At 61.7% G+C, this 10908-nt stretch overlaps 1 protein-coding gene across 15 annotated transcripts in view; it reads right to left on the bottom strand.

Annotated features, from left to right (window-relative positions):
• Positions 1 to 4692: 4692 nt before the first annotated feature.
• EBF3 (EBF transcription factor 3) overlaps positions 4693 to 10908 on the bottom strand; it is a 105636-nt gene continuing 99420 nt past the window's right edge. For 3 of the 15 annotated variants that reach the window (XM_036027446.1, XM_028513836.2, XM_036027457.1), the window contains 5 exons: positions 10055 to 10232; positions 8905 to 9093; positions 8327 to 8524; positions 7398 to 7510; positions 4693 to 6396 (listed from right to left, as the gene is read on the bottom strand). In XM_036027446.1, the coding sequence (XP_035883339.1) occupies positions 6379 to 6396; positions 7398 to 7510; positions 8327 to 8524; positions 8905 to 9093; positions 10055 to 10232 (696 nt within the window). In that variant the 3' untranslated portion in view covers positions 4693 to 6378. Of the gene's footprint in view, positions 6397 to 7397; positions 7615 to 8326; positions 8525 to 8904; positions 9094 to 10054; positions 10233 to 10908 lie in introns of those variants that run through there. The other 12 variants (XM_036027449.1, XM_036027451.1, XM_028513837.2 and 9 more) reach the window with 9 other exon arrangements.

The following is a 10908-nucleotide window of genomic DNA, read 5'->3' on the forward strand; positions in this document are numbered from 1 at the left end:
TGTCCTCGCCCGCCTGTCACGCGAGCGTGCCGCCCGGCCCCGTCCGCACAGGGGCGGGAGGGTTCTAGCCGGCCAGCGGGAGGGCCCCCCACGCTCCCTTCCGACCCTCCGTGTCCCCGACTTCACGGCAACCCAGTCAGCTGTGGACCCTCGTCACCCTCCTTTTCTTCACCGCACCCTGTCCCCACGGGCGTCTTGCAGCCAGGAACAGGGGCTGCTGGCCGCTCAGCCCTGCGGCACTGCCCGGGGGCCCCAGCCTGCACCCTGCTGTCCCTACCAAGAGGAGGGCCTCTGCCCGCACTACATGTGACTCGAGGGGCTCCTCGTGTCCACGGGCATCCGGCGTGGACCACGGTGACCCCGGGACGCCGGTGGGAGAGCCCGGGGTGGGGGTCGAGGCTCCTCCGACGTGTCCTGGTGTTCTTCGGAGGCCTGGGGCGGTGAGCCTTGGCCGCGGGGTCCTGGACCCGTGACAGCGGCTGTGTCCTGAAGGGAGCCCCTGGGCCCCCACTGACGTCACGGGACAGGCCAGTGTCCATCCCGCAGCCTGTCCGGGTGGCCGGGCCGAGTCGGGCCCCAAGTGTGATGTGGCCCCTGAGCTCAGCCAGAACCAGCCGGGGAGCTGTGGCTCCCGCTCCATCCAGAGGGCCGGTCTCCTCGGAGCCCCAACAGCCTCTGAGGCCGCCACCCGTGGGGAGGACCCCGGGCTCACAGGCCGGAGGCTCCACGTGGCCCCCCACCCGGTCCTCCCAGTCCTCCGACCTGGGCGGGCCACACCCTCTCCCAGCTGCAGTTCCGTCCCCTGGGGGGTGGGGGGCCGGCTCCAGCCGAGCTCCCGGGACGCCCCAAGGTGCTGAGGGGACCGCAGCGCCGACACACCACCCACTCGGACCTGCAGGGGCGTGCGAGGCACCGTGCTCATTTGCTGCACGGGAACGTGTAGGAGACTCGGCTTGCTTTGGAGATTGTCTTTTAAACGGTGGTCTCGGGCAATCTGTGGAGTCGGAAGGGACATTTGCTTCCCTCCTGCTTCTGCCCCAGCGGCAGTCTTCCCAGGAGGGGCAGAGCGCTCCTCCAGACCCAGCCTGGATCGGGACCCTACATCGGTGGGACCCTTCCGCCTTGACCAGGAGCCCCGATGGAGGGGCGGTGGGGGGGGGGGGGGGAGGAAGGCCTGGCGGAAGCTTGTCCTCAGGCTCAAGTCCTTCCGGGTGTGTGGGCAGAGCCCCAGGAGACTGGTGGCTGGTGGTGGGGGGCCCCACGTGGCCCCTGTGTGTGGGGGGGGAGCATGGGGAAGGTCCCCTCGATGGCCCGGCAGGCAGGACAGGTCGGTGGAGGGGCGAGCACGAGCGCTGAGCCCGCGTGGCCGAGCAGGAGCCGGCCACGCTTCCTCACCGAACCAGACTGTAAGCTCCATGCGTGCAGCCCGGGGCTCTGCGTGGCTCCACGGGGGTGCGGCATCGGGCAGCCCCGGGGCGTGGGTGCGAACCAAAACTCACCGGGGTCGCGAGAGACGGACTCTGCTGGACTCAGAGCTGGCGGCACCCAGGCCAGGTGGGCCCGCTCTTCTGCAACCAGCCTGGTGGGGAGGGGGCAGGGTCAGGGCTGCCTCTGAGTGTGTGGGGGCCGGTGCTGCGCCGGTGCGTCCCCGGGCCGGGCCCGGGGGCTGCGCGCACACCAACACACCAGCTCCCCGTGAAACCTGCGGCTCCACGCTGGGAAATGACAAATGACCAAAAAATCAATTTGTAATCTGATTGGAGGTTTTTGATTTCCTCTGATGAGTTTAAATTTCATTAAAAGCAACCTTATCCCGACATAAAAGGAACCCTTGAAGGGTAAAACGGGGGATTGTCTCACCGCGTCCAAAGCGGCCCGACTCCTTTGTGTGATTTATTCACGGCGTTAATTGTGAGGCCGGCCCGGGGTCCGCTGGCAGCTGCGCCCTTATCAGCCCCGGGATCGGCGGGGGCTCGGGCGCAAGGACTCGCATTCAGAAACCACTCCGGGGCGTATTGACGCCCAGCCACCGGCCGCCCTCATTGTCTGCGGGAGGGCAGCCCCCGGCGCTGCCCGGCCTGCCTCGCTGCCTTCTCCCAACTGTGTGCATTCCCTGCAAAAATGGATCCTCGAGGCTCGGCCGTGGACCCCATAAGCCACGGGCGTTGTCTGAGGCCTCGCCCGGGCGCCAGGGGCCGGCGATCAGGTGGCGCGGCTTCCGAGGGGGGCGGCCTCTCCTCCTCGCGGCGGCCTCCGCACGGCTCTTGTTGACCCACTTGATGAGTATGGATTTCATGAGGTCTTTTTCAGCATCTGAACTATAAAAGGTTCAGAATGACACCACCCCTTATAGACAAAAGATAACCTTGCCCTTTGAATATATCGATTCTTTATTAACTAGGCTGTTTAATGCAATGAAATGAGGCATTAGATTGAAGCCCATTTCGAGTGCTTTGAATAATCTTTAAAAGCCTGAAAGACCTTAAAAGGGGGCCTGGTGATAATTGGCACTCCAGCGGAGAGAGAGGCGCTGCTTGCTTCTCGTCCGAAATTCAAGCGTGGGAGCGACCCTTGCCGTCTCCCCAGGTCGCAGGGCCCGGGCCCCTCCCCGGAGCTGGCGCCCCTGGCCCAGAGAGTGTGGGGGTGGGACAGGGGAAGCGTGCCCCCAGCCTGCCTCGCAGCCCTTCCAACGGAGCCTGGGGTGGGGGTGGGGAGCGGGCAGGCTGCGGCTCTGAGCGGGAAGGGGCGGGAGGAGGGGCGGGCCCGGGGAGCCCCGATGCTGTCTCCGGAAGGCTGCAACATGCAACAGGCGGGCAGGCAGGCGCAGGAACCTGGCCGTCCTCGGGCGGAGGCGGGAGTCACAAGTTTCTTTATGTTTTGAGTAATTGTTTCCTGTTTTGCTCAGCAGCACAAGCAATTAGGAGGACATTTGCGAGCGCTAATTTGGATCACACTTGTGCGCACGTGTGAGAGCGAGAGCCAAAACATGCGCGGCAGCCTGTCGCCGAGGAGGGGCTGGGAAAGGGGCGGGGCGGGGCGGAACGCGGGGGTGGGGGGCGGAGCGCGGGGCGCACACGCCGCAGCTGGCACCGGCGTGCCCATCAGGCCCTCCGTGCTGCTGGCAGCTGAGCCCACGTGCTGCAGTCGCGCCCACGGGGGCCCTGCAGCGCGTGGGGTGTGCTGTGGCCTGGAGTCAGGGGTGGCACGGCGTCCCTCCGGCCAGGCCTCAGCTGACACCGGCACCTGCAACCCTGCTGTCTGCCCGCCCCGAGCCTGCCCCGTGCTCTCTGGAGCCGTGTCTGGCCCAGGTGGGGCCCGTGATGGGGAGCAAGGGAGCATTAGCTCCACCTGCCAGACCTGCAGTTCAGAAGCAGAGCGGCTGGGGAGCGGGGGCCCGAGCCCCACCCTCCCCCTCCCCTTCCCCCTCGTGGGCCTGGCAAGTGTGTGTGTCCCCAGGGCGGCTGCAAACACGGGTAGCCCCTCAGGAACCAGAGCCATCTAAGTCACTGTAAGAATCTCTCTCTCTCTCTCTCTGCAGGTCTGGCCAGTGTTTGCAGACCGCTCCCTTTGTAGACGGTTCTCAGGTGAATCCTCTTTGCCCAGAGGCGGCTCTGGAACCCGGGCGTGCTGACACCGTCCCCACCGGGACTTCCAACGCGTGTCCGGCCCGCCGTGCCCGCAATCAAGACATGAAATTACCCGAAGTGAAATTCACAGACAAGAAATACTTTAATTAAATATTGTGTAAAATGAACATTTTTATACAGTTAAATATCTGAAAAAATGTACAGATAAAACAATCTTATCGCAGGGTCTTTAACAGTAAAATCTACCATTTAGTGAAGCACTCAACGCCGAGACGGCAGAGCGACGAGCCGCGGACTAAACACAAACCGGGTGCAGGGGTTGGGGGCTGGCGGGCGCTCCGGACGGGCGCGCGAGCTGGTTCTTAGCTCCAGCCCCGACCGACACAAAATGAAACGGAGGCGACCGAGTTGCCAAGTCACTTCCTAGGCTTTTCCACGTAGCTAAGCCCCGCCGGCCACTCGGGGCCGAGGCGGGACCTGCTGGCCACCGGGGGCGGGGGGACACTCTGACTGTTTACTCAGTCCCTGGAGTGAACACTTTTCTAAGTGGTGCATCGTTTTGCTTTTTGTCGAGAACGTTTTTTAAAAGTCCCTCCTTGTTGTCGTCAGTGTGATGTCTGCTGCGGTTGGCCGCGCGCCGGCCGCGTCTGCGGGGCACCCTGGGCGCAGAGGGGAGATAATGCACCCCCCCCAGCCGTGGCCTCACGGTGGGTTTGGCGGGAGCGGGGCCCCCCGCTCCGCAGGTGCAGGTGCGGCCCGCACTACAGGGTCTGACCCGACACAAAAGTATCATTCGGAAAAATGGAAAGCCAGGGCCATTTTCATCCCCCACCCCTCTGGGGAGGGGAGCACGGGGGGTGGGGGGGTGCGGCAGAACGCAGCAGCAGCAGCAACAGACGCAGAAAGGAGTGACGTGGGAGTTACCAGGTTTGTGCTTTTGTGTGCTTGTGTGTGTGTGTGCGTGTGTGAGTGTGTGAGTGTGTGCTCCGCACCTCTCCGGGCGAAAGCAGATTCGCAGCCGCGGTGCAGGCCCGGGGGCCGACAGCACAAAGGTTCTGGGGAGAAGTCCACTTTTAAGGCATCAGAAAAGTTCATGTGGCAGACATTTTAATTAAAACATCAGAAGTAAATTTTATTTTAAACTTTAGGCCTCTGAATTTTTCCAGTAAACACAGTTTCAGCTATGTGGCAAAAGTCATGGGTGGCAGCTAAAATGACTTTTTTCTTACATTCGACCGAAAGATAAAATGAGACAAGGACACAGCCCCAGACGGCGCCGGCTGCCCACGGCCGCTCCACATGCACGGGCTGTCCTAGGGCCTGTCGCGGCCGGGCGGCACCGCAGCGCTTCGACTCTACAGCGAAGTTTTTCTCCAAAAGTATTTGTTCAGATAACTTAAAAATAATATAAAAATAAACAATGAATTTGACTTTTCCTCAACATAAAAAAAAAGAAGGATGGAAAGTCTAAACAATAGCAAACGTTTTAAGTACAAATGAAACGCAACGGCAACGACACTGGTTCCTTTTGACGAAGCAGATCGAAGAGACGATAATTGGCTTAGCGCACCTCCCAGCACCGCGACGCCGGGCCGTGGCCCGAAGCCAGCGCGGACGGGGAAAAGGAAAAGAAGGTGGCGGGAAAAGCAATGTACAAAATCTCAACGATAAATACAATATTTATAATTGATATGTTACAAAATAAAGTCCCTTAGCAACTGCAAGTGTTCATGGAAAAGTGTTGAATGAGACCATTTTATTCCTTATAAGACACATAAGGAATAAAACTTGTGTTTTTTTTCTTTCTAAATATTTAAGTGACTCTGAAAAAAATTCAAGACAAGTGTATAAATATTTAGCTACAACTTTGGCAAAATCACAAAAGTCTACAATTTTATAACCACATACAAAACACATTAGGGAAGAAGGATCTAGAAGTCGAAAGGACAATTTCTGGTACAAGAAACATGGACCTCACAGTAGCCTAAGAATGCAATCGTATACAGTACTAGCAAAAGTGGGAAAAATGTCGCAGATCACGCTTGCTCAACAGGAAGCTCTAGCAGTGGGGGAATATTTTAACCAACAGACAGTAGCATTTTTTTTTCCTGTCAGTGTGCTTGTTGAAGGCAAGAGAATTCAATATCAAAGTTACAATTTCTAACTACAATAAGTTACAAAGTTTCATTTCATTAAGATGAAGGTAAGCAATGGGAAACCCGCCCTCCCTCCCTGCCACCCCGAATTCTAATCACATCGTCATCCTCTCTTCCAGGTCGATGGCTCATACCTCCTTGGCCCCCTTGTTCACCACAAAAAAATATTTCACATTATAGAGATACACAACCATTGTGAATCTAAGGATGGGTACGGGAAATGTCCGGAGGCGTTCTCCTCAGTGTCTCATGGGAACCAAAACGGTGCATTCACAAAGCTTCTCCCAACACATAGCAAGTACTAGACGGGGCCAAGACGGGGTCAGAAACTCGATACAAAATAGGCGTCGCTTTGCTGTCCTCGTTTTGCAGGACTGAGAAATGGGGCAATGTGAGAAAAGTTCGGTCAGTAAAATGGAATCGTTCATGAGGAAGTAGGCTGTTTGCATGTCGGTTCTTAACAGTTTAAATAAAATCTTTAAACAGAGTCTCTTGTCGCATTCCGACCGCTGCCGACGTATTGGAAGACGCTGCCTCCACCAGCGTGTCTCAGCACGCGAAACGCGTCCCCTGAAGTCCGTCCTCGGATGCTGGGTGCTGCTGAAGGGAAACAAAGGCCCCTCACATCGGCGGGACTACCAGCCCAGACATAGCTGCAAGAGAGAGACGGCCGGTTACCGGGGCGGCCGGGCCGGGCGGGGCGGGCCCGGCTTCCTCCGTGCGCTCTCCTCCCTGGGTCTCCGCGAGCGGCCCTCCGGTCACCAGCCTCGGGCGCGGTTACGGCACGGGGACCTGCTGCCGGGCAGGGATGGGGTGCGCGCTGGGACAGAGCCCTGCGGCCGGCCCCGAGGCTCCTGCGGCTGGCCCTTCTGCACGGGAAGGCAGAGCTTCCCACGCCCCTCAGTGGCTGGTGTGCGGCAGGCGGAGGCCCAGACTCCCCGGGGGCCACTCTGCCCACAGACCTGAACCAACCTGCCCTCTCTCCCTAGGTGCGAGCCGCACACGCCTCAGTGTCCCCTCTGCGGGTCGCTCGGTATCGTAATGGTGAGTCGCAGGCCCCCCACGGTCAAAGCCGCGGCAAGCCCCCTGCTCTGCCCCCTCCAGGCCCGGGGCCCCGAGGGGACCGAGTCACAGCTGGGCCTCAGGGAGCTGTTTTTCCCCTTCTCAGAACGAGAGGGAGAGACAGCCTGGTGCCAAAACGCCCAGGGCAGGGCACGCCGTCCGGTGGGATCCTGGCGCGGACGCCGCGTGCCATCTTTCCACTTTAGCGTTGTTTGGTTTTTGTCAGAAGGATGGCTCTCGTTAATTATGTATCGCACGTTAACACGTTTGTTCGTGTAGTGACGCGAGCTTCAATTTCCCAGCTCATTAATTTCAACGACATTAATTTATCCCCGACTCACCGTTACAACCTTAGGGTGCGGAGGCCCCGTGCACGTGCACACGGCTCGCGCGGCCCCGGCCGTCACCGGGGCCCGGCACCGCGCGGGCGGCGGGCGGACCTAGGCACCGGCCTGGGAAGCAGCTCTGGGCCGGTGGCCGCTGCTGGCCGGGGGGTCGGGGGGGCCGAGCAGCAGCGCCTGGGGGCCTGGGCGTCCCTCGCACACACTGACTGACAGAGGTGGTGAAGACAATTATTTCAAATCACTGATACCTTTCCAGTTCCTTTTTTGAGCATTAGTTCATCAAAGTGAAATATGCCACCGACTTCACAAAAGGGCCAGTTTGTCTTCTCCACGGTAGCGTCCTCAGCACTCAGCAGAGAGCCTGGCACATAGTAGGCGCTCAGTAAATACTGGTGGAACGGGTTCGTGTGTTTAAAGGAGCTACTGGGTTTGTTTTTCACCAGGAGGAGCATACACCAAAGGTGTCTGAAAGAGGCCAGACGACGGCCACTTAATCTCAGCGCCTGTGGGCCTCAGGGCACCCCGGAGAGCCAGCTGGGGCGCTCGCGTGGCCCTGCCTGCCAGGGGCAGCAGGGACCCAGAGGGACCAGCCCCGGCAAGCCTTGGGGGCCTGGGTCCACTGCCCTCCCCAGGGACGGCGGGCGGGCCCCTGGTCTGTTACTCCCAGCCCAGGAGGGCAGGCTGCTTTGAGGTGGGGCCCATAGGTGGCACGAGGACCCTCCATCCCCGTCCTGGGGCTACTCTGCTGCCTCACAAGTTAGGAGGCTGCGACCCCGGAGCTCGGGGCGGGGCCCACACCCTGCTCTGACTCTGGCTCTGCTCCACCGACCACACGCCCAGTCCGCCCCACATGGTGCCTGCCAGCCCCCGACTCGCACCACCAGGACACTAAGGCTCTGTTGGGAGGCTGAGGACGGTCTCTCGTCGCCCAAGAGGAAGAATGTGGGCGTCATCTCCGTGAGAGTGGGGGGCGGGGCTGCCTCCTGGAGGACCACGGGGAGCATGCAGTGGCCCGGAAGTGCAAGGACTCCAAGAATGTGCCGGAAGGCCGGGCCGGAGCCCCAGGCCCCAGGCCGTGGGGCCCGGCCTGCCCCCCAGAAGGCTGCTGGGAACAGTCCCGCCAGGACTGCAGGAACGCCCCCCCCAAGGCCCGGCCTCGGCCGCACGCGCCCCTCACCTTGGAGTCCGTTCCCGTTGGCGCTGGTGCAGGAGGGAGGAGGAGAAGCTTGGGGCCGGACCACGGGCGCAAAGGCGCTCTTTTGTTTCACTGCAGAGATGACATTGGCAGGTGAGAATGAGAAAATGCCGTGCGCACCGCTACAGTTTGAAGGGAGGGTGACCGAAGAGGCTGCCATGGTGGGGCTGGACGGCACTACTGCAACAAAGCAAACACGGTCAGGACGCGCGGCGCGTGCGGGCGGCACGGCGCAGAGAGCCCGCGGGCCGCCGGGGCCGCGGCACGAGCGTGCCACGTCTCTGGCGTGGCCCCTCTCTGCACGACGGGCAAGCGCTCGTGTCGGACTCGGTTCCAATTGGGCGGCCCCGCTCGGTTCCGATTTGGTTTGGGCTTCCGGTGCGACCTCGCGGGGCCCGAGGGAGGTCAATTTACTGTCGCCACGCGGGTGCCCAGCCTCCACAGCCACCCTTCCTTGCGTCCAGTAGCTCACAGCACAGAACATCCACGCAAGGCACACATTTGACTTTGCAGTGAGAAATGAATCTGTGTGATGACGTGTGACAAAAACAGACACTTACTGCCGTAGGGAGAGTTAGCGGAGGAGCCATTAAGAAATCCAGGCGAGCCAGGGACCCCTAGATTGGCCATGGCGCCACTTCCATATCCATTCATGCTAGTGCTGACTGTGTTGTAATTGGACTGCTGGGGGGTACTGCTGGGCACGTAGCCTCGCGGGGACACGCTGCTCGTATTGCGACTGTAGCCGACTGTTAAAATCCCCCCCCCGGCCAAAAATAACATTATTATCAGGGAGAGACACTTGGGGGGGGTTTCATCGAGTAAACATTCCTAATCGACCTCACGCTGCGCTCGAGCCCCGGCACCCCCGGCAGCGGCGCCAACCGTGTCGCGCCGACCCCTGCTGCGCGTGGCATCGCCGGGCCGGCCTGTCTCTGCCGGCCTGGCTTCGGTCTAGCCGTCAGTGGCTCCCGCCGCTCTCCTTAGGAGCAATTACCAGCAGCCCGGACCCCCAGCCTGTCCCCCCACTAGGTGAACTTTCCGCCTCCGCACACCATCAAATGCCATGGCTGACAGAGACGGCTTGTTTGTGGCCATAGCACCCCACGAAAGGCGGTTTGGGGGTCTTCATTTCCAGGCTGCTCTTCATCTTAAGTGAGGGGAGGGGAGGGGCAACCCGCCTGGGGTGTGCGGGCACGCAGGCCCAGCGGCACGGCTGAGCTGTCTTCGGGGTCACTGCCTGCCCAGGTGTGTTCAGAGGGGGCCTGGAACAGACTGAACGAACCCACTCAGACCGTAGGCGCTGCGCCCCCCAGCTGCCCCGGACAGGGAGAGGCAGGCTTTTCTTCCCCTCTGTTTGTTACAAACCAGGAAGCCAAGCCCAGCCCACGCAGCACGCCCAAGGAGGGTCCCGCCAGCTGCCGGTGTCACCGCTACCCTACGGCTCACCCCAGACTTCCAGGAAAGCCAAGCTGCTTACGAATAAACTTCTAGCGAATGCCATAACCTGAGGGGAAGCTGACTTGGCTGCTAACGGGTGCCGGGCCCTCTGTTTTGTGCACCGCAGTTGTGGGTGGAGCCACCAAGGCCAAGCGCGGGGCACAACCCCGCTGGACTCGGGACAGGCCAGCTGCAGCCAAGTCTCACCCGCCCCACGCACGGGGTCAGGGCAGGGGATCCCGGCAGGGGTGCGCCCCACCCGCCGCCTACCTTGGTCATTGGCTTGTGACGTCTCCGACACGTTCACAGCTAGCTGGCTGCTGAAGGAGTTCACGCCCATCATGCCCGTGTGCGCGGGGGTGTTGCCCAGCGTGGGGATCTGGTTGTGATTGCGAGGGACGCTGTACAACGCCTCTGCGATATCAGCCGCCCGCTTCAGGATGATCTCCTGGGGTAGGAGGGCCGCCTGTCACCAGAAGCCGGGCTCTGCAGGAAGCTACTGGCCCCTGGGAGCCCAGCCCGAGGCGGGCAGCTGCCCCAGGCCCCGCCCAGCGCGGGCGGGGCCCAGCATAGGCCCAGCAGAGCGCAGGCCCCGCCCACCGCAGGCCCCGCCCACCGTGGGCCCAGCAGAGCGCAGGCCCCGCCCACCGCGGGCCCCGCCCGCCGCGGGCCCAGCAGAGCGCAGGCCCCGCCCACCGTGGGCCCAGCAGAGCGCAGGCCCCGCCCGCCGCAGGCCCCGCCCACCCGGCCGTTCCCGCGCACCTCCCTGGGACAATAGCCGTGCGCCCCCGCTGGGGGCAGACTGGGACGAACGTATTTTTCAATGGGAAATGAAATTCCCTTGGGAAAATAACCTAAAGGTGCTTCTGGGACGGCACAAGGTCTGCACGGCGCACCCGCAGCCACAGGCCCCAACGCGCGCACGGAGTCCAAGCAGAGCCCCCGGGCTGCGTCCCCGGGTCCCGCAGCCCCAACAGGGCCCCCACCCCCACCCCCGGCCCCCGAGCCCACTGGGTGGATGTCAAGGGGGCCTCTTTCCCGTGACAAGTTCTGCTTCCGGTCCCTGACCCCGGCCTGTCCGCCTCTCCTCGCAGTTAGCACGGGGGCACCCACGCGCCAGGGAG

Source organism: Phyllostomus discolor, chromosome 5 (assembly GCF_004126475.2).
Source record: "Phyllostomus discolor isolate MPI-MPIP mPhyDis1 chromosome 5, mPhyDis1.pri.v3, whole genome shotgun sequence".
NCBI classification, from domain to species: domain Eukaryota; kingdom Metazoa; phylum Chordata; class Mammalia; order Chiroptera; family Phyllostomidae; genus Phyllostomus; species Phyllostomus discolor.